General features: G+C 45.2%; 1 protein-coding gene across 1 annotated transcript in view; it reads right to left on the bottom strand.

Moving 5' to 3' along the window:
* The window catches only part of dtnbp1a (dystrobrevin binding protein 1a), a 144,533-nt gene that overhangs the window by 64,982 nt on the left and 51,744 nt on the right, over window positions 1-27,807 (bottom strand). The window contains exons 6-7 of the mRNA XM_078414534.1: window positions 5,095-5,227; window positions 3,494-3,516 (exon numbers count right to left, since the gene is read on the bottom strand). Coding sequence (XP_078270660.1) covers window positions 3,494-3,516; window positions 5,095-5,227 — 156 coding nt within the window. The remainder of the gene's footprint in view (window positions 1-3,493; window positions 3,517-5,094; window positions 5,228-27,807) is intronic.

Here is a 27,807-nt window from a genome sequence, read left to right as displayed (position 1 = left end):
ATTGTGCTAGTTGATTACATCAGACTTTAGCTTACAAAAGGGGGTTTGAGGGAACTCACTATGGGAGGTAATTTACAGAGTTGAGAGATAAAGTCATTTGGGGAGGAGAAACATATTTGGACATTTGAAGAAAAACATTGCAACTAATCCCGACCTCCTTCCCAGCGCTGGGACTGCCATATTTGACTAAACACTTCCATTTGTGCTGTGATAATGAAAGAGGGGTACAAAAGGTGGTAGTAACAGATCATGAAGACAGAATGAGGCCAGTTGCATGCTGTTCAACTAGGCAGAGTCCAGTGATGGTTGGGCTGCACTAATGTGCATAAGCACTTGACTACGTAACATGGACAGTGGAAGTCTTAGAGCCCAACACACTGAGGGGGACTGTAATTTTACACTCTCCCCATCGTATACTGTGCCTTAGAAGCAGGGAAGTTGAAGGCAGTATGAGATAGTTGACGTGTCAAATGGGAAATGAGTAGAGCCTGCAGATCAACGTAGACAGATAGATTTCACAGGACCCTTGCTCTAGTCACAAAATAAATGGTACTATAACTGGGTAAAGGTATTCCCATGCCAAGATAGAACAGCTAGAATTGTGACATGGAGTCAAAGAGATAATATTTAGATGGGGGGTCCCTCTTCTGATAGACTCTGATCAGGGAACATGTTTCTCAGGGAAGGTGGTGAAGGAGGCTTCTGCCTTGTAAGTAGCTAAAGAGTGATTTCACATCCCCCACCACCCACAGGGTTAATGAATGACACCCGCAGAGTGGAGTGAATGAACAGGATACTAAAGAGTGCAGGAAAGAACTGCAGATGCTGGTTTAAATCGAAGGTAGACACAAAATGCTGGAGTAACTCAGCGGGTCAGGCAACATGTGTCTCGACCCGAAACGCCACCCATTCCTTCTCTCCTGGACACCAAAGAGTCTAAGTAAAGCCTTGACCCAGGCTGGACCGGAATGGGTTAAGGTATTCCCAGCCATTCTGATAGTTCAGAGCAACCCAAGCTAGAGAGACAGGGTTAACACCTTTTGAACTGATAACAGGACAAGCTCTGAACCTACCAGTAGATGAGATAATCAGAGGAGCAGAGGTTTGTAATGGAAGGGAAAGAGATTGCGGACGCATCGGGAAAAACATTGCACAAATTAAAAAATGAAGTAATTGATCGGTAGAGGATCAATGATTTGGAAAAAGAAAGTATTGAAATTAAAATGCCAAACAATGGAGATCAAATACTGGTTAAAATCCTGCCAGATTGGGCTGGTCTTCAGCCCCAGTGGGTGAAATTAAATAGTGTTATAGTGGCAGGAGAAACATGCGTTAGTGGGCATGAGGGGTTACCTCGCTTCTGCAGGAACCATCGGTAACGGCCCTTTTTGTTGATACCCTTCTACAAGCTCTACAAAGCAGAATAAATAGCTGTGATAAAGTGTGCCGCCCATACACGAGCTACAGATATGGTCTCAAGAGGTAATGATATGGCTGATAAGGTAGCCAACAGTGCTTCCATGAGGCCCTTTATCATTTACTCTTCCTTTTACAATCTTATGATTTATTTTAGAATCCAGGCGATTTACTAAGGAAATTGCCCCTAAACAGATGCTCCCCTATTGAGCAGCTGTTGCTCACGGGCAAAGTCATGTGAGCAAAGGGGGGATGACTGGGATTTTCTTCCACCACAGCACGATACTGCGCAGGATGTGCAGTATGTCACAAGTACAACACAGGGAAAGAGAGTGCACACGCGCGATACTCGTGATGAAGGGAGAGGAACCTTAGGAACAACTAGACAGATTTTATACAATTATCAAAAGAAGAAGGGAAGGAATATGTATTAGTTATTGTACATACCTTCTCTAAAAGGGTGGAAGCTTTCGCTACTAGAAAGGCTGACACCCACCACTAGCAAAATTATTGTTAAGAGAAATAAATAAAACATCAAAAGGAAAGTCTGTATATAAGGAGCAGATGAATCTTTGTTCGTTGAACAATCTCCTAGATTGGTCCCAGCGATCACTGTATGTGGTCGGCACCGAGTCGGCACAGACTCGGTGGGCCGAAGGGCCTGTTTCCGCGCTGCATCTCTAAAACTAAAATTAAATAAAGCTAAAACATTTTATTCAGGATTATAAACTGTTACTTGTGTGGTATCATAGGAATCGGCAATGAATCTTCAGCTATTCGCTTTACATATACATTGCATTGTTAGGTAAGAAAGTGACCAACAAGAACATTTTCTTCTGGATTATAAACTGTTAGCATGGTATCACAGGAATCAGCAATGAGCTTTCAGCCCCTAGAGGGCCGGTAGGCAGACCGGCTACGGGAGGGAGTGCACGACCTCGTCAGGGGAGTGGGCCGCTGGAGGCCCTGCAGCAGCCTGGGGCTCGGCTGGACCAGGCGCCGCTCCCAGAGGCCGAGCATGTGGACCGGACACGGCCTACAGCGGTGGAGAGAACCAAGGCTATGCTTGGTCAGGCCGACCCTGCAACGTCGTCATGACAACGGGCCTTCATGGTCAGTCCAAGAACCCTGCACTTACAATTATTTGAACTGGGAAATGGCGCCAAACTTGTGACTCTGTATACTGTCTCGGTATACTACTGCTATGCTTCGGCGGCACAGCGGTAGAGTTGCTTCCTCACAGCGCTTGCAGCGCCAGAGACCCGGGTTCAATCCCAATTACGGGTGCTGTCTGTACGGAGTTTGTACGTTCTCCCGTGACTGCGTGGGTTTTCTCCGAGATCTTCGGTTTCCTCCCACACTCCAAAGACGTATAAGTTTGTAGGTTAATTGGCTTGGGTTTGTATACTTGGCATAAATGTTAATTGTTTCTTGAATATGTAGGCTTGTGTTAATGTGCGGGGATCGCTGGTTGTTGCGGACTCGGTAGGCCGAAAGGCCTGTTTCCGCGCTGAAAAACTAAACTAAACCACACTTGTACTGTATCTGAGATGCTTATCTAAGATGTATCTAAGTGCTTATGTATAGTGATAATTGTATTGAACTGTATACAAAAATTAATTTCACTGTACCTCGGTACATGTGACAAATATAGTACCATACCACACCAGCTGTTTACTTTTTACATACATGACTTAGATACATTACATTGCTAGGTAAGAAAATTGCCTACAAAAACATTATTTTCAAGATTATAAACTGTTACTAGCGTGGAATTGGCAATGAGCACTCAGCTGTTCACACTTTACATACGTGACTGAGATACATTTACATAGCAAAGTAAGCAAATGCTCTACAAGATTATCATTTCTAAAAACAGACGAGAGAATGAGAAAGATAATAGACTACGATGTGGGAAAAAGGTGAGTGCTCTTCTGTTCAATAGTAGTTTGACTTCAATAGGCACCTTCTGACACAGGCGATATTTAATGTGATGTGCTAAGAATCCATGGCTATAGGTTTCCTAGCATCATGACAAGCTTCAAAAGCAAAATTGTAAAATATAAATAGAGCCTACCTTTCAAAGCTTCAATGTTTTTCCTATCAAGGAAGAAAATAAATGTTAATCCATGTCTTTTAGAATTCCTATAGTGTAGAATTTAATTACCTACAATTATGATACAGATAACCCTCATTATAATGGACCCTGAGGGTGGGGGGAGGTGGGAATGGTGTCCGTTATTACCGATTATTACCGATTGTTACCTTGTTAAATGATTATAGAGTCAGAGTCATAGAGTGATACAGTGTGGAAACAGGCCCTTTGGCCCAATTTGCCCACACCGGCCAACATGCCATCTACACTAGTCCCACCTGCCTGGGTTTGGCCCATATCCCTCTAATCATGTCCTATCCATGACAAGGTCTAACTGTTTCTCAAAAGTTGGGATAGTCCCTGCCTTAACAATATCCTCTGGCAGCGTGTTTCAATTATACTTTATTGTTACATGTTCCTAGGTACAGTTGAATGCTTTGTTTTTGCATTCAAACTGGGTAAAATCAATACAGCAGACCTCACCTCGGCAGTACACAAAGTGTCACCACGTTTCTAGCGCCAACAAAGTTTCAAAAGTTCTCAGTCTTATCTTCTTGCAGCGGCAAGCCAGGCCTGAGCCGCACTTGGCCACAGGCGGCCAACCGGATCCTCTCTTCGTTCTCGGTGCCCCCCCCCCCGTCGGTTCCCCACTTAGTTCTCGGGGCCTCCCCCCCCGCTGGGTCCCTCTTCATTCTTGGCGGCCCAAAGTTGGGTCGCCCAAAGTTCTCGCTGTCCCCCCACCTGGCCTCCCTTGGACTTGAAGGGGGTATGGGGAGAAGGAAAGAATGGGGTACTGATTGAGAATGATCAGCCATGATCACATAGAATGGTGGTTCTGGCTCGAAGAGCCGAATGGCCTACTCCTATTGTCTATTGCCTGAGCTGTAGGGAGAGGTTGAGCAGGCTAGACCTTTATTTAATGGAGCGCAGGAGGATGAGGGATGATCTTATAGAGGTGCATAAGATCATGAGGGGAATAGATAGGGTAGATGCACAGGGCCTTTTACCCAGACGAGGGGAATCAAGAACCAGAGGACATTGGTTTAAGGTGAGGGGAGGATTTAATAGGAACCTGAGGGATAACTTTTTCCACACGATGGTGGATTTTCCACACGTTTGGTGGGTGTATGGGACCAGCTGCCATAGAAGGTAATTGCCAGGTACTGTCAGAACATTTTAAATAAATTTTGGACAGGTACAGGGATAGGAATGTTTTAGAAGGCCATGGGCCAAATGGAGGCAGGTGGGACTAGTGTAGATGGGGCATCTTGGTCGGTATTGTCAAGTTGGGCCGAAGGGCCTGTGGCCATGCTGCATGACTCTGACTCTATGACTATGTTCCCCAGAGATGCAGCTCGACTCGCTGAGTTACTCCAGCACTTTGTGTCTATCTTCATCCACTCACCAATGCTGTCGGAGGAGTGCATTTGCAGCATTTTCTGTTTTTAAATCACATTATAACCAAGGTGCGTAACCATTGAGACCTTCAAATGTTTGTCTTCCTTCATTCTTTTTACCCACGTGAGTTGGTTAAAATACCAGCAGAGTAGAGAAATGGGAGATCAATTGTTATAAACCCTTACCTCTTTTGTTTCTTGTAGTTCTCCAGCTGCACAGTTTGTAGTTGCTTATAATGCTCAATGTCACACTGTTCACAGATATCTTCCAAATACAGCAAGTGTCCCTCCAGCTCTTCAAAGTCTTCTTCCAACTGAGCTGCAAGAGATGGAAAAACAATGCTCTCACTTTAAAAATAACAATAATAAACTGTCCTTGAGTATAGGCATGGTGGCGTAGCGGTAGAAATACTGCCTTACAGCTCCAGAGACCCGGGTTCGATCCTGGCCACGAGTGCTTGTCTGTACGGAGTTTGTACGTTCTCCCCGTGACCTGCATGGGTTTTCTCCGAGATCTTAGGTTTCCTCCCACACTCCAAAGACGTACAGGTTTGTAGGTTAATTGGCTTGGTATAAATGTAAAATAAATTGTTCATATTGTGTGTAGGGTAGTGTCCATGTGCGCGGATCGCTGGTTGGTGCGGGCTCGTTGGGCTGAAGGACTTGTTTCCGAGCTGTATCTCTAAACTAAACTAAAATCGGCAATGATTAATAAAACTTAGTGTAGTGTGTATTACATATAACATATAACATATAACAACTACAGCATGGAAACAGGCCTGTCCGGCCCTACCAGTCCACGCCGACCATTCTCCCTGACCTAGTCTCATCTACCTGCACTCAGACCATAACCCTCCAATCCCCTCCTATCCATATACCTATCCAATTTACTCTTAAATAATAAAATCGAGCCAGCCTCCACCACTTCCACCGGAAGCCCATTCCATACAGCCACAACCCTCTGAGTAAAGAAGTTCCCCCTCATGTTACCCCTAAACCTTTGTCCCTCAATTCTGAAGCTATGTCCCCTTGTTGGAATCTTCCCCACTCTCAAAGGGAAAAGCCTACCCACGTCAACTCTGTCCGTCCCTCTCAAAATTTTAAAAACCTCTATCAAGTCCCCCCTCAACCTTCTACGCTCCAAAGAATAAAGACCCAACCTGTTCAACCTCTCTCTGTAGCCTAAGTGCTGAAACCCAGGCAACATTCTAGTAAATCTCCTCTGTACCCTCTCCATTTTGTCGACATCCTTCCTATAATTTGGCGACCAGAACTGCACACCATACTCCAGATTCGGCCTCACCAATGCCCTGTACAATTTCAACATTACATCCCAACTTCTATACTCGATGCTCTGATTTATAAAGGCAAGCATACCAAACGCCTTCTTCACCACCCTATCCACATGAGATTCCACCTTCAGGGAACAATGCACAGTTATTCCCAGATCCCTCTGTTCCACTGCATTCCTCAATTCCCTACCATTTACCCTGTACGTCCTATTTTGATTTGTCCTACCAAAATGCAGCACCTCACACTTATCAGCATTAAACTCCATCTGCCATCTTTCAGCCCACCCTTCCAAAAGGCCCAAGTCTCTCTGTAGACTTTGAAAATCTACCTCACTATCAACTACTCCACCTATCTTAGTATCATCTGCATATTTACTAATCCAATTTGCCACACCATCATTACAGTCACTTTACTTAACAAACGGCATTTTTCATGCACCAATTTAATTAACTTTAAACTTTCGCAGGAGTGGCACGGTGTAACTTGCCCATGCTGACCAAGAAGCCCCATCTACACAACTCCCACCTGCCTGCATTTGGCCCAAATCCCTCTAATTCTGTCCTATTCATGTATCTGTCAAACGTCCCTTAAATATTGTTGTAGTTCTTTCCTCCACAACCTCTTTTGGCAGCCTGTTCCATACACCCTTTGTGTTAGAAAGCTGCCCCTCTGGTTCCTATTAAATCTTTCCCCTGAAAACAATGTTCTCTGGTTCTTAATTCCCCTATTTTGGGCACAAGACTTTGCATCGAACCTTATTCTTTCACAAAAAAACATCTGTTTTATGTCCAGTTCTAGCATCCAAATTAAAAGCATAAGGGTCGATGCAGTATTAATTGCATCTTTTAATAAGATATGTGGAACATTTTGTTCCACTTTTCATCTCTCTTTCACCTTCTTCCAGTGCACGATTGCAGAAACAAGCAACTGCAGATGCTGGTTTATACCAAAGGTAGACACAAAGTGCTGGAGTTAGGCAGCATCTCTGAAGAAAAAGGATAGGTGACATTTTGGGTCGGGACCCTTTTTCAGACAGAGGTTCTTAGCTACAACTCAAAATATTTATCACTATTTTACAAATTTCTACCCTTACATCATTGTCAGTTCGGTTTAGTTTATTGTCATGTGTACTGAGGTACAATGAAAAGCTTTTGTTGCATGCTGTCCAGTCAGCAGAAAGACAATACATGATTACAATCAAGCCATTTACAGTGTACAGATACATGATAAGGGAATAACCTTTAGTGCAAGGTAAAGTCAGCAAAGTCCAATCAAGGATAACCCGAAGGTCATCAATGAAGTAGATAGTCGTTCAGCACTGCTCTCTGGTTGTGGTAGGATGGTTCAGTTGCCTGATAACAGCTGGGAAGAAACTGTCCCTGAATCTGGAGGTGTGTGTATTCACACTTCTACACCTTTTGCCTGATGGGAGAGGGGGGAAGAGGGAGTGGCCAGGATGCGACTCGTCCTTGATTATGCTGCTGGCCTTGCCGAGGCAGCGTGAGGTATAAATGAACTCAATAGAAGGGAGGTTGGTTTGTGTGATGGCCTGGGCTTTGTCCACAATTCGCTGCAATTTCTTGTGGTCTTGGATGGAGCTGTTCCCAAACCAAGCTGTAATGCGTCCCGATAAAATGCTTTCTATAGTCCCTCTATAACTTCTTACGTCAATTTTGATTTTAGGTTATCATCCAATATGCATCGTAAGCTCATCATTTCCCTCAGATAGCTTGAATACTTCCGACCAGCCTGCTTCCTTCAAGTACTAGACCATCCTCATTTTTTCATTGACAGTGTTCTCTCTCCATGCTAGTGTTCCAAGATGGCTTCACTTTTCTCTCAAATGGTAATGTAAAGCTCACTCATCATCATCGGCGGTCACTCGAAGCGAGTATGACTGTCCTCTCCATGGAGGACACCTGTGCGTGACTTTGTTTAACGTGGAGAGACTGGTGCACAGACAGCCACCACACGGTCCTTGACAGATCTGGGTCAGGATCCAGTGGCATGGGGTCCAAGACGACCGGGGACCCTTTTCTGCCTTCCCAGCCGTTGTGACGCTCCACTAAAGTCAGCCATCATCCTCCGCCTGTTCCACCGTTGAGGTCTTGGTTGGATCGCTCTTTGTCAGGGACCTCCCCCTCGACCTTACCGCCATGAGTGACCCTACCAGGAGCGTAGCTCCAGACGGCATCGCTCTCAGGATCTCAGGACCACACGAGCTTCTCCACCACGACAAGGTGACAATCCATGGAGAAGGATCACTATCACAGGTCACTGTGATTAACCGGAATCCACTTCAACTATTTGGTATTATGTTATGGTGTGATAGTAGTTTCATTAATCGAAAAAAAATAGTTGTTGTCATAAATAAGCGGAAACTCACAGGCAGGCAGAATTTATGAACAGATTATTTGATGCTTGGTAAAGGATATGACTCATGTCCCTTGCATCCTCAAAATGATCGAATTTAAGTCTTTATAACTAACAGTGAAAAATGATAGGTATGATCAACACAGTTGTAATACTGTTGGTAAATATCCATAACTACATAACACATTTAGCTGTTCCCATGAATGAATGCTGGACAGAGAAGATTGATCTCAGCTTAATCTTATGCTAGCCGGAGACAGTAAGATTGGTCGGAGAACTGGGAAGGGGGAGGGATGGAGAGAGAGGGAAAGCAAGAGTTACTTGAAGTTAGAGAAGTCAATGTTCATATCGCTGGGGTGCAAGCTGACCAAGCAAAATATGAGATGCTGTTCCTCCAATTTGCATTGGGCCTCACTCTGACACTGGAGGAGGCCCAGGACAGAAAGGTCAGTGTGGGAATGGGAGGGGGGAGTTAAAGTGTTTAGCAACTGGGAGATCAGGTAGGTTTAGGCGGACTGAGCGGAGGTGTTCAGCAAAACAATCGCCGAGCCTGCGCTTGGTCTCGCCGATATATAGTCGATATATATAGCCGAGTCTATCCAGTCTTTCATATGAAGAAAGACTGGATAGACTTTCATATGAAGAAAGACTGGATAGACTTTCATATGGAGAAAGACTGGATAGACTTGGCTTGTACTCGCTGGAATTTAGAAGATTGAGGGGGGATCTTATAGAAACACAAAATTCTTAAGGGGTTGGACAGGCTAGATGCAGGAAGATTGTTCCCGATGTTGGGGAAGTCCAGAACAAGGGGTCATAGTTTAAGGATAAGGGGGAAGTCTTTTAGGACCAAGATGAGAACGTTTTTTTTCACACAGAGAGTGGTGAATCTGTGGAATTCTCTGCCACTGAGGGTAGTTGAGGCCAGTTCATTGGCTATATTTAAGAGGGAGTTAGATGTGGCCCTTGTGGCTAAAGGGATCAGGGGGTATGGAGAGAAGGCAGGTACAGGATACTGAGTTGGATGATCAGCCATGATCATATTGAATGGCGGTGCAGGCTCGAAGGGCCGAATGGCCTATTCCTGCACCTATTTTCTATGTTTCTAAAGGAGTCCACACCTGGAACAGCGGATACAATAGATGAGGATACAGTGACTGGTCGGAGAACTGGGAAGGGGGAGGTTTGGAGAGAGAGAGAAAGCAAGGGTTACTTGGGTTATTATTTGCAATAATCACCTTGTTTTGGCACCATTTCACAGTCAAAACTGCAGGTAGCCATGAAGGTCCTTTGCAGTTGTGTTATATACTGAGTGCAACGTTTAAAAACCTGGTGCACTGCTGCTCCAAGGAAGAATTTCATTGTTCCGTTTCGGAACATATGACACTAAAACACGCTTGACACTCTTCAGTCTACTTTCTTGGTCAATCACATGGTCATAATCACTTGGTCATGGACCTGTCTGTCCAAAGACGTACAGGTTTGTAGGTTAATTGGCTTGGTAAATGTCAAAATTGTCCCTAGCGTGTGTAGGATAGTGCTAATGTGCGGGGATCGCTGGTCGGCGTGGACCCGGTTGGCCGGTTTCCGCGCTGTATCTCTAAACTAAACATATCCCCCATTCTCCCTTAGCACCCAAAAGAAAAAGAAAAATGTTTTGAATAAACTCAATAGTTCTCTGAAAAGAAAATAAGTCAGCGAGTTTGCTTCACTTCTTCAGTCAGCAGGCTTCTAGCTCAGTTTAGTTTAGAGATACAGCGTGGGAACAAGCCCTTCAACCCACCAAGTCCATGCCAACCAGCGTTCCCCATACACTAGCCCTATCCTAGGCACCAGGGACAATTTACAATTAACAAAGCCAATTAACCTACAAACCTGCACGTCTTTGGAGTGCTAGAGGAAACCGGTAATGAATAGTTATGACTAGTCAGAAAAAGGGTTCCTACCCGAAACGTCACTCATCCAGACTGATTAGTAATTAGATGTTCGAATGTACTGAACTCATTCATCTGTAGAGTCTCGACTCAAAACATCACTATCCATGTTCGCTAAAGATGCTGCCTGACCCACTGAGTTACTCCAGCACTCTGTGACTTTAAAAAAAAACTGCTAATGGGGAATCTGCATAGTATCTGTAGTATTGGTGAATGATATGTTAGCTAAGGATCTCCCAGATGCCACAGTGGGCACCACCTATGTTTGATGGTTGAATTCTACCCAAGTTTGCTGGGTCTGTGCAGAAGGAAGCAATGGCAAATGATAGCCAAGGAAACTCAAATTAATAAAAACGTTATTCAACAAGATCTCCTGGGATTAGCCAAAGAACCAAACGATTGGCGGGCTGCCGAAAGCAACCCAACAGGGGCCCGGCGAGAACAAAGGGGGACCGGGCGTGGAGGGGCTGCCGAGAACAAAGGGGGACCAGGTGTGGAGGGGCTGCCGAGAACAAAGGGGGACCAGGTGTGGAGGGGCTGCCGAGAACAAAGGGGGACCTGGTGTGGAGAGGAAATGCAGAGAATATTGCTGATCATGCGCAGTGAACAACAGAATCATATCTAACAATATCTCGTCCACATCATTGTGAAAGGTGTCTCTGCCATCACCATGAACAGGCTAACCTGGAACACTGGGTGGCGCCACCAGCAGTGGCTGCCTCGCCAACAGTCTGTCTGTCCTTTCTTCTTTTTGCTATTTTTAGTATGTGTTAAAAAGTATGTTTGAGTGTTCCTTGGTTTGTTTTATGTGGTGGGGGGTGGTTGGGGGAAACTTTTTTCAATCTCTTACCTCGACGGAGATGAGATTTTTTTCCCGTATCGTATCTCCGTCCCCACTGCGGCCTAACATCATGGAGCTGGCGGCCTTTCCTGGAGACCGACCCGGTGCTCCAAGCCGCGGGATTCTGCAGAACTTTAACATTGCGGAGCTAGTGGTCCCTTTGCCGGGGATCAAAGCTCCAACCGCAGAGCCTGTGGACTTTAACATCATGAAGCCCGCGCGCGGCCTCTGATAAGAAGAGGCCGACTCGGGAGCTCCAGCTGTGGAGGGAGAATTTCAACCGCCCTGACGGGGGCTTCGATCGTCGGCTGCGGGGGCTTTGATCGCCCCGACTGCGGATGGTTTGACTGCCCTGACCGTGGGAGAACAAAGAGGAAGAAGGTTGAACTTTATTGCCTTCCATCATAGTGAGGAATGTGGAATCCACTGTGATGGATGTTTATGTTCATTTTTATGTGGTTGTGTCTTGTTGTTTTTCACTTAGTATGGCTGTATGGGAATTCAAATTTCACTGTACCTTAACTGTTACAATTTGAATCCAATTCCTAATTTTCACGAATACAAACTTGAATGCGCAAACCAAGAGCTGCAGGAAGGAACTGCAGATGCTGAATCTGAAGAAGGGTCTCGACCCGAAACATCTCCTATTCCTTTTCTCCAGAGATGCTGCCTGACCCTCTGAGTTACTCCAGCATTTTTTGTACATCTTCGGTGCAAACCAAGAGCTGGTATCATGATGAGACATTCAGAGTGCATACATTCTTACCACTTCTGCCTTTACATTTATTAGACAATAGACAATAGAGGTGCAGGAGGAGGCCATTCGGCCCTTCGAGCCAGCACCGCCATTCAATGTGATCATGGCTGATCATTCTCAATCAGTACCCCGTTCCTGCCTTCTCCCCATACCCCATGACTCCGCTATCCTTAAGAGCTCTATCTAGCTCTCTCTTGAATGCATTCAGAGAATTGGCCTCCACTGCCTTCTGAGGCAGAATTCCACAGATTCACAACTCTCTGACTGAAAAAGCTTTTCCTCATCTCAGTTCTAAATTGCCTACCCCTTATTCTTAAACTGTGGCCCCTTGTTCTGGACTCCCCCAACATTGGGAACATGTTTCCTGCCTCTAACGTGTCCAACCCCTTAATAATCTTATATGTTTCGAAAAGATCTCCTCTCATCCTTCTAAATTCCAGTGTATACAAGCCTAAAGATAAGCCTATTAAAGAGATACAGCGCGGAAACAGGCCATTCGGCCCACCGAGTCCGCGCCGACCAGCGATCACCCCATACACTAGCACTATCCTACATACTAGGAATAATTTACAATTTTACTGAAGCCGATTAACCGACAAACCAGTACGTCTTTGGAGTGTGGGTGGAAACCAGAGCACCCGGAAAAAACCCACACAGTACAAACTCCATGCTGGTGAGTACTCCCTAACTCAACAGGACAGTTAAATGTGAGGACATGCAGCATAAACAATCTCTATGGGTCTAGAAATTAAACTGCACCCCCACTGATAAGATTGTGCTACATTTACACGTTGAAGAGCTGAATATTACACTTTACTGAAAATGTTCTAAACCATTGACAGATATCAATTTCTAGATATTTATCTTTGTTCTAAGGAGTTATCTTGCTTTATCAATTCCTGTAACTATTTCCTATTGCAATCATGGACACAATGTTGGAGTAACTCAGCAGGTCAGGCACCTTCTCTGAAGGTGACATTCCACATGCTTCTTCAGACTGAAGGGTCCTGACCCAAAACGTCACCCATTCATTTTCTCCAGGGGTGTTGCCTGACTTAACTTAGTTACCCCAGCATTTTGTGTCTATCTTTGGGATAAACCATCATCTGCAGTTCTTTTTTAATACATTGTGATCTGCAGATCCTTGGTTTGGTTTAGTTTAGAAATACATCGTGAAAACAGGCCCTTTGGCCGAGTCCGCACCGACCAACAATCACCTTGTACACTGGTTCTATCCGACACACTTGGGTCGGTTTAATGAAGCCAATTAACCTACAAACCTGCACGTTTCTCCTGTTACAATCTGATTGCAGCTCCCTGCACATCAAATAAATGCTAATGAAAAGTATTGTTTTATTTTATAAATGTACCACCTGCAAAAAAGGTGCTTGTTTAATGAGGTATTTATCTGATTCCAAGTCAGGTTAAGTTGCTACAGGTCTACCGCCGGTTTCCTGGTAACTGGTGATCCGGCACCTCTTTTAATCCAGACAAAATAACGAGAGCGCACTTGAAATCCCCCCCCAGAGGTTCCCACGAAAATGTGGCGCCTAGACCAGGTGAGGCGGCCAATCTCAACTGGACTTCCGCGGCCGATCGGCGGGTCGAATTTTCCCCCTGCGGCCGGAGCTCTGGTACTCTGGCCCGGCCGGAGCCGGCAGATCCGTTCCCGTAGCCGACTCCCGAGGCCGACTTTGCGGGCCGGTATCTCGACCCCTATGTGGCCTAGGCGGAACGTTCCAGGTGCTGTTGGAGTACTCTCGGAGACCATGACCTCTAATGGTCCGGCAAAACGGATAATCCAGCAAGGCTCTGGGACCAGGGGTGCCGGAAAATCGGTGGTGGAGCGCTATAGGAAAAACCATAAAGTTCTACAGCAGAACATTTTGTTTTACTTGATAGAGTTTTTTGAATCTATAAATCATTTGAAGCTGTTTAATGATGCATAGCTTTAAGATAGATACTATGACGACCAAGTAGTACACTCATTCTTCACTTCAAAAAGGCTCTTGTGGCAGAGGGAAACAAATCTTAGTGTCTGAAATGAACATGCAGAGACTCTCAAATAACTACGTATTAACTGAAAAGATCCAGTAGTATTCGTGAACAGGAACCTCCAACTGTTTTAGACACAAAATGCTAGAGTAACTCAGCAGAATAGGCAGCATCTCTGGAGAGAAGGAACGGGTGATGTTTCAGGTCGAGACCCTTCATCACCCATTCCTTCTCCAGTGCTCTCTTTCTTCATAATGATGTTCCAAACAGTTGATTTTGCTAAGCCTAAGGTTTGGCTGATGTCTCTAACAGTTTTATTCTTGTTTCTGAGTCTCATAATAGTTTCTTTGACTTTCATTGGCACAACTTTGGTCCTCGTGTTGATAAACAGCAATAAAAGTTTCCAAAGGTGATGGAAAGACTGGAGGAAAGACTAGGTGCTGAGAGCTCTCTTATACCTGCAGTAAGGATGCATTTAAACACACCTGAGCAATTACAAACACCTGTGAAGCCATGTGTCCCAAACATTATGGTGCCCTGAAATGGGGGGGGGACTATGTATAAACACAGCTGTAATTTCTACATAGTGAAACCAAAATGTATAAATATGGCCTTTAATAAAATCTGACAATGTGCACTTTAACCACATGAGTTTTTTTTCTATTACAACTCTCAAATTGTGGAGTACAGAGGCAAATAAATAAATGATGGATCTTTGTCCCAAACATTATGGAGGACACTGTATGTACCTGCACTCCCAGATCTCTCTGCTCGACAACACTCCCCAGAGCCCTGCCTTTCACTGTGAAGGTCCTGCCCTGGTTTGACTTCCCTCGTACTTATCTTCCTTAAACGCCAGTAACCATTCCTCAGCCCACCTGCCCAACCGATTAAGATCCTGCTTCAATTTTTGTTGACCATCTTCGCTATCTAACGACGATATCCACCCACTTTAGTGTCATCTGCAAGCTTACTGATCGTGCCTTGCACATTCTCATCCAAATCATTGATATGACCCACAAACAGTAATGGGCCCCGTCACTGATCCCCGAGACACACCACTGGTCATTGGTCTCCAGTCCGAAGAACAACCTTCCACCATCACCCTCTGTGGCAAACAAAACTGCTGGAGGAACTCAGCGCATCAGGCAGCATCCGTGGAGAGAATGGATAGGCAATGTTTTGGGTCGGGACCCAACTTCAGCAACAATGTGACCTTGGCACTGCCATGTCAGTTAGACCTTGGCACTGCCATGTCAGTTGAGGGGATAACGCTGACAGTGGTTCACATGTTCTTCCAGTTCACAGATTTGTAGGAAACAGCATTTTGTGCCAGGTCTGTGATCATAGCGTGGAAACAGGCCCTTTGGCTCAATTTGCCCGCGCCCAACCAACATGCCCCATCTACACCAATCCCACCTGCCTGCATTTGGCTCATATCCCTCTAAACCTGTCCTATCCACATACCTGCCCAAATGTTGTTTAAACTTTGTGATAGTAACTGCCTCAATTACCTCCTCCGGCAGCTCGTTCCATACACCCACCACCCTTTGTGTAAAATAGTTGCCCCTCAGGTTCCTATTCAATTATTCCCTCCTCACCTTAAGCCGATGTCTCCAATTCTCGATTCCCCTACTCTAGGTAAAAGACTGTGGATTTACCCAATGTATTCCTCTCATGATTTTGTACACCTCTATAAGATCACCCCTCATCCTCCTGTACTCCAAGGAATAAAGTCCTAGCCTGCTCAACCTCTCCCCATAGCTCAGCCCCCCGTGACCCGCGATCTTGATCTACTAATAACCTTTTGCTCTTTCAACCAAAGGTTATGCTGACACACTGAAATGTCATTGATGTTCTTCTTCAAGAGATCTATGACTTCAATAGTGTCAATGTGAGCTTTCGTTAGAGGATAGTGTGGTGCCGGAAGGTGGAGGACCTTTGCTGAAGTAGAGTACAAGATCCATCTTCTCACATGCTGCAGTGAACATGTCAACTATGACTTGAAGCTGACCTCTGAGCAATCGTAATTGCAAGTTCATAAGTCATGAAAACAGAATTAGGTCATTCGGCCCATCAAATCTACTCCACCATTCAATCATAGCTGATCTATCTTTCCCTCTCAACCCCAATCTCCTGCCTTCTCCCCATAACCTGCGTGCAGTTACAGCAGGCAGTGAAGAAAGTTAATGGCATGTTGGCCTTCATATCGAGAGGATTTGAGTATAGGAGTAAAGAGGTCCTTCTGCAGATGTAGAGGGCCCTGGTGAGACCACATCTGGAGTATTGTGTGCAGTTTTGGTCTCCTAATTTGAAGAAGGACATCCTTGCCATTGAGGCAGGTTCAAATGGCCTCCTCCTGCACCTATTTTCTATGTTTCTGTGTAATCTGTCAATCTCCGCCTTAAAAATATCCTTTGACTTGGCCTCCACAGCCGTCTGTGGCAATGAATTCCACAGATTCGCCACCCTCTGACTAAATAAATTCCTCCTCATCTGCTTTCTAAATCCTATCCTTTCTTGAATGTCTGCTGTAATCATACCGGGGCTCCCAATCCCCTGGAACTAGGTGTCAGGACTGAGTGAGGACCCAGCCAGCAAACTGCTCAGAACCTCCCATCTTTTACACGAGAGTAGCTGAGGACAGAAAGCTGCCTCACATCAAAATTGCTAAAGCTTACTGAGAGTTTTAAAATATTTCTGATGCGGCTTTTCCGAGCCATTAGAACTCCTTTGATATAGAAAAATAAAAAAATTAGTTTCAATAAATTATTAAAAATGCACTGAAAAGCTTTTAAATAATTAAAAGCATGAAATAAATTGACCTCATCTTTCTTCTCAGATGCACGTTGAGAATCCCCATGGAGAAATCTCCATTACAACGCCGGGTAATGGGAGTTAATTCCCCAGCATTGCCAAAATCGATAGCGAGGGTGCCTACAACTGCAGGACATGATCGCCTGAGGCCAGGTAAGTTGGAGTATTGCGTGCAGTTCTGGTCTCCCCATTGCAGAAAGGATTTAGACTTTAGACTTCAGAGATACAGTGCAGAAACAGGCCCTTCGGCCCACCTTGCCGACCAATGATCACCCCCTTACACTCGAACTATCCTTCACACTAGGGACAATTTGCAATTTTACCACAGCCAATTAATCTACAAACTTTTTTTTAGTTTAGTTTAGAGATACGGCTTGCAAACAGGCCCTTTGGCCCACCGAGTCCACGCCGACCAATGATCACCCCGGCACACTAACACTATCCTACACACAATTTATAATTTTACCAAGCCAATTAACCTAAAAACCTATTAGTCTTTTGGAATGTGGGAGGAAATCGGAGCACTTGGAGAAAACCCACGCAGTGGCAGGGAGAAATCTACAAACTCCGTACAGACAGCCCCTGTATTCAGGATCGAACCCAGGTCTCTGCCGCTATAAAGCAGCAACCATACCGCTGCGCCACTGTGCCGCTTCGAATGGATGGGGAGGCTTTGGAAAGGGTGCAGGGCTGGTTTACCAGAATGATGCCTGGATTAGAGGGCATTAGCGACAGGGAGAGAGAGGTTGGACAGACTTGGATTGTATTCATTGGAATGATGAGGTAATGGAGAGACCTGGTAGAAATATATAAAGTAAGAGAGGCATAGATAAAGTAGACAGTCAGAATCCTTTTACCAGGATGTAAAAATCAAATACTAAAAGAGACGTGTGGGGCAAGTGTCTTTTTTACACACAGTGGGTGATAAGTGCCTGGAATGCGCCGCCAAGGGTGGTGGTTGAGGCAGATAGTGGTATTTAAAAGACGTTTGGATAGGCACAAAATGTTGGAGTAACTCAGTTGGTCAGGCAGCATCTCTGGAGAGAAGGAATGGGTGACGTTTCAGGTCGAGACCCTTCTTCAGAGGCATATGGATATGCAGGGAATGGAGGGATGTGGGTCGTATGCAGGTAAATAAGTGACGGCATCGGCATCGTGTTCGGCACTGACATTGTGGGCCAAAGGGCCTGTTCTTGTGCAGTATGCCTCTATGTTCCGTGTTAAAACTTGTTCCAAAGAAGCTAATTGCAACGTTTCCTGAAAGCCAAGCTACCTGCACTCATCCCTAGCAATCAATGACCAGCTCAGCTGGTACGATTTTCCACAGTCGGGAGCTTTAACCTTTAGTCAGGTCATTAAATATTGGGAGGGAATAACATTCAGCTCAAAACTGCTGCAGTTCACACTTGGTGGTTAAATAAGCGCAACATGGGAAGAAGCCTGTGGTGATGTCAACCTTATCTTCCTTGGCCATACCTACTAAATTAATGGCACAATGAAACAAAAGGGTTGATCATGCTTCTATATTTAGAGGATTTAACAAATCAATAAGAGTGAAAATAATATAGCTTATCCAAGATAATTCTACCCTGGCAACATTTAAACCAATTACTAAGCCTGCACATTGTTCAGGTTCACCTATGTCTCCCCTCTATCTAGATTCCTTCCTCAAGCTTCACAATTCGCAACTCTTCAATTCTTTTGTCTCATACCTATTCTCTTTTCATCTCTGGCTTTTGTCTGTCAAGCACCCTCCTCACCTGTGTCATCCTATTACTTGCCAGGCTTTGTGCTGCCACAGACACAAAAAGGCTGGAGTAACTCAGCGGGTCAGGCAGCACCACTGGAGAAAAGGAATAGGTGACGTTTCGGATCGAGAACCTTCTTCCGACTGAGAGACGGGGGAATGGGGGAGAGATATTGACGGTGATATAGAGAGGTATAGAAGAAATGAATGGGGGTGGAGTTGGATTCAATGGGAGGTGGTCTTGAAGGGGAGGATGCTCCTCAAACTGCGGAGCGTCTTGGACAATACAGCTCACCCCCTCCATGACACACTGGTCAACCTGAGGAGCACCTTCAGCAACAGACTGATTCCACCAAGATGCAGCACAGAACACCACAGGAGATCCTTTTCCCCTGTGGCTATCAAACTGTGCAACTCCTTCCCTTTCTGTTGTGGGGTAGACTGACTCCCGTTCCCCCTCCCGCCCCCCCCCCCCCCCCACCCCCATCTTTGCATATCCCCAATCCTGGACTTTCCACTTGTCACTTTAATTTCACGTTTCATGTATCTTGTTGTATTTTATGACTGTTGCCAGACCAATTTCCCTTCTGGGATAAATAAACTTCTATCAAGAATCATATATTGTTGTACATATATACGAAAACACTCTTATTGTAGAAAAATAACTGCAGATGCTGGTACAAATCGAAGGAATCACAAAATGCTAGAGTAACTCAGCAGGTCAGGCAGCATCTAGGAGAGAGGGAATGGGTGACGTTTCGGGTCGAGACCCTTCTTCCACTTCTACGAAAACACTCTTGACTTGCAATTCCTCCTCAACCACCTGGGATATTAAAACCTGGAGTTAGCAAAAGCAACCATCTCATGCTGCCTGACCTGCTGTATCCCTCCAGCACTTTGCTTTTTTCATCTGATTCACTAATGTCTTTTATTATAAGAAATCAGTCTTCAGATCTTAGACTTTAAAGATACAGGGCGAAAACAGGCCCTTCGGCCCACTGAGTCCGTGTCAACCGGCGATCACCCCGTACACTAGCACTATCCTCCACTCGCGGAACAATTTACAATTTTACCGAAGACAATTAACCTACTTGGAGAGGCCATGTCAATGGATTCGTTTATGGCAGAGATTGACAAATTCTTGATTAGTACGGGTGTCAGGGGTTATGGGGAGAAGGCATGAGAATGGGATTGAAAAGGAGGAAACCGGAGCACCTGGAGAAAACCCACATGGTCACAAGGAGAACGTACAAACCCCGTACAGATAGCACCCGTAATAAATATCGAACCCGGGTCTCTGGTGCTGTAAGGCAGCAACTCTACTGCTGCATCACTGTGCCCCCAACAGTCTTGCCTATGTGTGGCAACAGAACGACAGCAACGTACTTAACTCTTCTCATTTGGCTGAGGAAACCACTCCGTTCAATGACAATTGGAGACAGGCCAATGTATGTTAGCTTTGCTTTCAAAGCAAAGTGTATATAATCATGTGAGGAGTAGATCGGGTAGATGCACAGAATCTCTTGCCCAGAGTAGGGGAATCGCGGACCAGAGGTTCAAGGTGAAGGGGAAAAGATTTAATAGGAATCTGAGGGATAGTTTTTTCACACAAAGGGTGGTGGGTTTTTGGAACAAGCTGCCAGAGGAGGTACTTGAGGCTGGGACTATCCCAATGTTTAAGAAACAGTTTGACAGGTACATGAATCGGACAGGTTTGGAGGTGCAGATGCTCCTCGACGTACGATGCTTCGACTTATGATATTTCGACTTTACAATGGTGCAAAAGCGATACACATTCAGTAGAAACCGTACTTCGAATTTTGAATTTTGATCTTTTCCCAGGCTAGCGATATGCATTTTCGACATATTTTCGATTTACGATGGGTTTTATCGGGACGTAACCCCATCGTAAGTCGAGGAGCACCTATATATGGACCAAGCGGAGGCAGATGGGATTAGTGTAGCTGGCATATGTTGGCTGGTGTGGGCAAGTTAGGGCGAAGTGCCTGTTTCACACTGCATCACTCTATGATTCTAAGCACATGACGTGAATGAGTGTTGAAAGGAGTTACATAAGAAGGATATACAACAAACTGCAGATGCTGGTTTACCGAAATGGACACAGAGTGCTGGAGTAACACAGCAGGTCAGGCAGCATCTCGGGAGAACAAGGAGAGGTGATATTTCGGATCAGGAACTATCACTTCTTTTTTTTCCTAATCAGATGTGCAGCACTTTGGTCAACGTGGGTTGTTTTTAAATGTGCTATACAAATAAAATTGACTTGACTTGACTTGACCTATCCATGTTCTTCAGAGATGCAGCATGACCAGATGCAGTTATTCCAATACTATCTGTCTTTTTTTTTAACATAAAAGGTATATTGGTTTTGAGGTTAGATGACCAACCTATTTGTTGTCCAAAATCAGAATTACAATTTAACAATTTGTTTAACTTAATAGGTTAGCAGGAAATAGGTTTAAGGTAAAGATTTAATAGGAACCTGAGGGGTAACTTTTTCACACAAAGGGTAGTGAGTGTATGGACAAGCTGCCAGAGGAGGTAGTTGGGGCAGGTACTATTGCAACGTTTAAGAAACAATTAGACAGGTAAATGGATAGGACAGGTTTAGAGGGATATGGGCCAAAACATGTTGGTTGGTGTGAGCAAGTGGAGCCGAAGGGCCTGTATCCATTCTGTTTGGCTCTATGACAATATTTTGGAATTGAATATTTTACGAATAACTACCCCCAGGGGTAGTTTCATTCCCACTGTGCATTGCAGACTGCCGACTAGAAATTGCTGGAATGTTGCTCAAGCTCACAGCCTTTTGATACAAAAACAAATCAACCTGTCAGATACCTGAAAGGGGATAGGCGGCCATGCTTTTCAAAGTATACCAGCAACCGAGATTTGACTTGACTAATTGGAGCACAAAGTTAGGAAATAAGAGACTAGGCTATTGCTAGGAGCTGGATCACACAGCCGGCACATAATAATTTCTGCAGGTACAGAATAAACATTCCTATCTTCATGTTACACTGTAAATCAAATGAACATTGTTAAAAGCCCAAGATATAAGTGCAGGGAGGAAGTGCAGATGCTGGTTTAAACCGAAGACAGACACAAAAAGCTGGAGTAAATCAATGGGTCAGGCAACATCTCTGGGAAAAGGAATAGGTGATGTTTTGGGTGTTTTTCAGACTGAGAGACAGGGGAAAGAGGAACGAGAGATATAGATAATACTTTTAGTTTAGTTTAGTTTAGAGATACTGTGTAGAAACAGGCCTTTCGGCCCACTGAGTCCGCGACCAGCAATTTCCGCACATTAACACTATCCTGCACACACTAGCGACAATTTACAATTTTACCAAGTCAATTAACCGACAAGCCTGCACATCTTTGGAGTGTGGGAGGAAACCGGAGCATCTGAAGAAAACCCACACAGGTCACGGGGAGAACGTACAAACTCCATACAGACAGCACCCATAGTCAGGATCGAACCCCGGTCTGCAGATGCATGATAAAAGGAATAACGTGAATAACGTTTAATGCAAGATAATGTCCTGTAAAGTCCGATTAAAGATAGTCCAAGTTTCAATGAGGTAGTTAGTAGCTCCGAACCACTCTCTAGTTGTTGATAGGATGGTTCCGTTGCCTGATAACAGCTGGGAAGAAACAGTCCCTGAACCCGGGTCTCTGGCACTGTAAGGCAGCAACTCTATTGCTGCGCCACTGTGCCGCCCTACTTACGACAAATCAAGAGGAACGAGATATATAGATGGTACTTTTAGTTTAGTTTAGAGCGCAGAAAAAGGCCTTTCGGCCCACCGAATCCGCGTCGACCAGCAATCTCCACATATAAACACTGTCCTACACACACTAGGGACAGAAATGCAGAAAGCGAAAATAATCTAAGAAACGTGGAGCCCACAATGGTCAATATGTACTGACAATGTTGCAATATAACTGCTGAGGAAAAAAGAGACTAAACTGACAAGCAATGTTGTTTCTAGTTGTAAATACGATTCAAGAGTGTCTACACTATAATTTAAACATTACATTCAAGCAATAAATATAAAAAGGATTGTTTCACAATGGTGTTGAAGTATTACTCATGGCTTACCATTCCCCCTTACTGTAAGGACAGCTTTTGTAAGTATACTAGGATCTTGGATTGTTAGCTCTCCAGAATTATCCTAGAAAGCAAAGTTAATTACAGGCATTTGATCCTTACTAGTAAGCAGAGCCAAACAAAACAAATAAAAACAATGATTAACCAAGCTGAATCTCAATCAAAACTACTTTAATTTTGAGAAGTAACTTTTTGTCTCACGCACTCTTTGGACCTTAGACTTTAGAGATACAGCGCAAAAACAGGCCCTTCGGCCCACTGAGTCCGTGCCGACCAGCGATCACCCTGTACACTATCACTATCCTACACACACACTAGACAATTTTACAGAAGCCAATTAACTTACAAACCGCATGCCTTTGGATTGTGGGAGGAAACCAGAGCACCCGGAGAAAACTCACGCGGCCACCCATACTGACAGCACCCGTAGTCAGGATCGAACCCGGATCACTGGCACTGAAAAGCATCAGCTCTATTGCTGTGCCATCCCACGTAACTGCATGCACTTTTCACCAAAATTAATCTTCATGAAACAAGGTACTATGAATATAATTTCAAATGTAAACCTGAAAATACTCCACGCTTCAGACTTAAGATCAAATTGAACGAAGTTCATCACGGGAAGTAAACAATTTTTAATCATTGCATCGAGCCTCCCACCTGTGATTAACCGAATATTAAAGAACTGAAAACGAGAAGGCGCGTAAAGGTACAGCAGTGAGTTTCTTGATAAAGTAAAATTAATATATCTCAAAGCCTTAATATTCCTAGCGCCCTGAAGGCATTGCAAACAGCAGCAATTAGTCGAACCACAAACATAGTGATTCATTTAATTTGTAGGTTGGTCAATTTCCCGCGGAAGACTGTTTCTTGTGCTGTATTTTTTCTTAAAATGGCGAGGATGTTGTCTGTACGAGGATGTTGCCAGGACTCGAGGGTCTGAGCTACAGGGAGTGGTTAAACAGGCTAGGATTCTATTCCTTGGACCGCAGGAGGATGAGGGGTGATCTTATAGAGATGTACAAGATCATGAGAGGGATACATCGGGTAAACACACAGAGTCTCTTGCCCTGACTAGGGGAATCAATAACCAGATAACATAGGTTTAAGGTGAAGGGGGAAGATTTAATAGGAATCTGAGAGGTAACTTTTTTTTACACAAAGGGTGGTGGGTGCATGGAACGAGCTGCTGGAGGAGGTAGTTGAGGCAGGGTACTATCACAGTGTTTAAGAAACATTTAGATAGGTACATGGATAGGACAGGTTTAGAGGGATATGGGTCAAACGCAGGCAGATGGGACTAGTGTAGATGGGACAAGTTGGTTGGTGTGGGCAAGTCGGACCGATGGACTTGTTTAACTCTGCATGACTCTATGACTCTCTATGGCACAAATCATTGCAGAAAGTCCACCAATGTGTCAGGAGTTAAACTCTATCAACATTAGCCACACAGCAAGCACCATCCCCACAGATACCAAAGGCGTGATCGAAAGATAACAACAACAACAACAACAACAACAACAACAGAGCTTTATTTGTCGTTCGGTACCGAAGTACCGAACGAAACTACATAGCAGTCATAGAAAAAAAAAGAACACAAGACACATAACCCCAACACAAACGTCCATCACAGTGACTCCAAACACCCCCTCACTGTGATGGAGGCAACAAAACTTCCACTCTCTTCCCCACGCCCACGGACAGACAGATCGTCCCCGACCGACCCGCACAGTCCCCGCACCGGGCGCTGAAACGTCTCGCGGCCGAACCGGGCGATGAAAGGCCCGCGACCAAGCCTTGCGCAGCTAAGTCCCGTGGTCGAGCCGCACCGGGCGATGTCAAGTCCGCAGCCGAGCCGCACCAGCGATGTTAAGCCCCGCAGCCGAGCTGCACCGGGCGATGTTGTCCCGCAGCCGAGCCGCACCAGCGGTGAAAAGTCCCGCAGCCGAGCTGCACCGGGCGATGTTAAGCCCCGCAGCCGAGATGGAGGTTAAGGTGAAATGGTGGGTTTGGAAAGTTTTCTTCAGAGCTTAGAGGTCAGGCAACTTAAAAAATGGCTCATGAACTCGGCCTGACTAGAGAAGCAAGTCAATTAAAATCAGTGACGCACAAGAACTGGAAAGGCAAAGGAATGAGGAAGCTGCAGCCCTGCGTGGGATTTCTCCGGGAGCTCCGGTTTCCTCCCACACTCCAAAAGTACAGGTTTATAGGCTAATTAGCTTTGTAAAATTGTAAATTGTCCCTACTGTGTGTGGGATAGCGTTAGTGTGCGGGGAATGATGGTCGGCGCAGACTCAGTGGGCCGAAGAGACTGTTTCCGTGCTGTATCTCGAAACTAAACTCAACTTAACTAAACTAAACAAGAGAAGTACGAGGCAGCAGAGGGAATTGAGAACAAGAATGAGGCTTTTTAATTTATGACAGGGAACAAGAACATGGACGAATACTTCAGATGAGTCAATACAGGGTTGCATTTAGGCGATGTTGCAAAGCTGTAAGTATAGTGTTGGGGCTGACCTAGAGACGAGTTTCCAAGGTAACAAATAATTTGACTCTGCTCTGAACAGTGGCCAGGGATGGGAACAGTTGCACGGGAATAGAGTTAGCAATAAGGACAACAAACAACAGCATTTGTCTTCCTAAGAAAGCATACCAACTTCCATGGAAGGCTTAGGAAGTTCGGCTTTCCCCAACAACTCTCCCCAACTTCGCCAGACGCGCCGTAGAAAGCATTTTATTGGGACGCATCACAGCTTGGTTTGGGAACAGCTCCATCCAAGACCGCAAGACATTGCAGAGAATTGTGGACAAAGCCCAAACCATCACACAAACCAACCTCCCTTCCATTGACTCCATCTACACTTCACGCTGCCTCGGCAAGGCCAGCAGCATAATCAAGAACGAGTTGCACCCTGGCCACTCCCTCTTCTCCCCTCTCCCATTTGGCAAAAGGTATAGAAATGTGAAAATGCACACCTCCAGATTCAGGGACAGTTTCTTCCCAGCTGTTATCAGGCAACTGAACCATCCTACCAACAACTAGAGAGTGGTTCTGAGCTACTATCGACCTCATTGAAAACCCTTGGACTATCTTTAATCGGACTTCACAGGACTTTATCCTGCACTAAACGCCATTCACGTTATTCCTTTTGTCATGCATCTGCGAACTGTGGATGAGTTTTCATGCCAATCAAGTCGTTTCAGTCACCATTTATTCTAGAATTACTCATTTAATCAAAATTAAATACCCACAAACTGCCATAATAGGATTTTTGTCTCTGGAGAACAACAATGTAGCATTAAATTAACAAAGGGTCTCCTATCTAAAATGTTGACTGGTTCTTTTCCCCCAGATGCAGCCTGATCTGCAGAGTATTTCTAGCAGGAGTCTAAAAAGGGTCCCAGCCAAAGTATTCCAAAAAAGGGTCTCGACCCATAACGTCACCCATTACTTCTCTCCTGTGATGGAGACAGACTAGTGACCGACATCATTGTAAATTTTCCCGGTGTGGGACGAATAAAGGAATATATTATTATTATTATTATTATTATTACTACAAACCTACTGACTCCCACAGCTATCTTGACTACACTTCTTCCCACCCTGTCTCCTGTAAAAAGTCTATCCCCTACTCCCAATTCCTCTGTCAACACCGCATCTGCACCCAGGATGAGGTGTTTCACACTAGGGCATCAGAAATGTTCTCATTCTTTAGGAAACGGGGCTTCCCCTCTTCCATTATAGATGAGGCTCTCACTAGGGTCTCCTCTATATCCCGCAGCTCCGCTCTTGCTCCCCCTCTCCCCATTCATAACAAGGACAGAGTCCCCCTTGTCCTCACCTTCCACCCCATCAGCCAGCGTATACAACAAATTATCCTCCAACATTTCCGTCACCTACAACGGGACCCCACTACTGGCCACATCTTCCCATCACCTCGCCTTTCTGCTTTCTGCAGAGACCGTTCCCTCCGTAAACTCCCTGGTCCACTAGTCCCTTCCCACCCAAACCACCCCCTTCCCAGGTACTTTCCCCTGCAACCGCAGGAGATGTAACACCTGTCCCTTTACCTCCCCCCTCGACTCCATCCAAGGACCCAAACAGACTTTCCAGGTGAGGCAGAGGTTCGCCTGCACCTCCTCCAACCTCATCTATTGTATCCGCTGTTCCAGATGTCAACTTCTCTACATTGGCGAGACCAAACGCAGGCTCGGTGATCGTTTCGCTCAACACCTTCGCTAAATTCGCCTTAACCAACCTGATCTTCCGGTGGCTCAGCACTTCAACTCCCACTCCCAGTCTGACCTTACTGTCATGGGCCTCCTCCATTGTCATATGCTCACCGCAAATTGGAGGAACAGCATCTCATATTTCGCTTGGGCAGCTTGCAGCCCAGCGGTATGAACATTGATTTCTCTAACTTCAGATAGCTCCTCTGTCCCTCAATTTCCTCTCCCCCTTCCCAGTTCTCCCATTGTCTTCCTGTCTCCAACTACATCCTTTCTTTGTCCCACCCCCCCTGACATCAGTCTGAAGGGTCTCGACCCGAAACGTCACCCATTCCTTCTCTCCTGAGATGCTGCCTGACCCGCTGTGTTACTCCAGCATTTTGTGATACCACCATTCAATGTGATCATGGCTGATCATGCACAATCAGTACCCCGTTCCTGCCTTCTCCCCATTTCCCTTGATTCCGCTAGCCCTTAGAGCTCTATCTAACTCTCTTTTGAATGCATCCAGCGAATCGGCCTCCACTGCCTTCAGAGGCAGAGAATTCCAGATTCACAACTCTCTGTGTGAAATGTTTTTCCTCATCTCAGTTCTAAATGGCCTACCCCTATTTTTAAACTGTGGCCCCTGGTTCTGGACTCCCCCAACATCGGGAAAATGTTTCCTGCATCTAGCTTGTCCAATCCCTTAATAATTTTATATGTGTCCTTCAGATCCCCTGTCATCCGTCTAAATTCCAGTGAATACAAGCCCAGTCTCTCCATTCTTTCATCAAA

This window comes from Rhinoraja longicauda, chromosome 2 (genome assembly GCF_053455715.1).
Source record: "Rhinoraja longicauda isolate Sanriku21f chromosome 2, sRhiLon1.1, whole genome shotgun sequence".
Taxonomy (NCBI): Eukaryota; Metazoa; Chordata; class Chondrichthyes; order Rajiformes; family Arhynchobatidae; genus Rhinoraja; species Rhinoraja longicauda.
The sequence above is the reverse complement of the archived record's forward strand: the minus strand, read 5'-3'. Positions and strand labels throughout refer to the sequence as shown.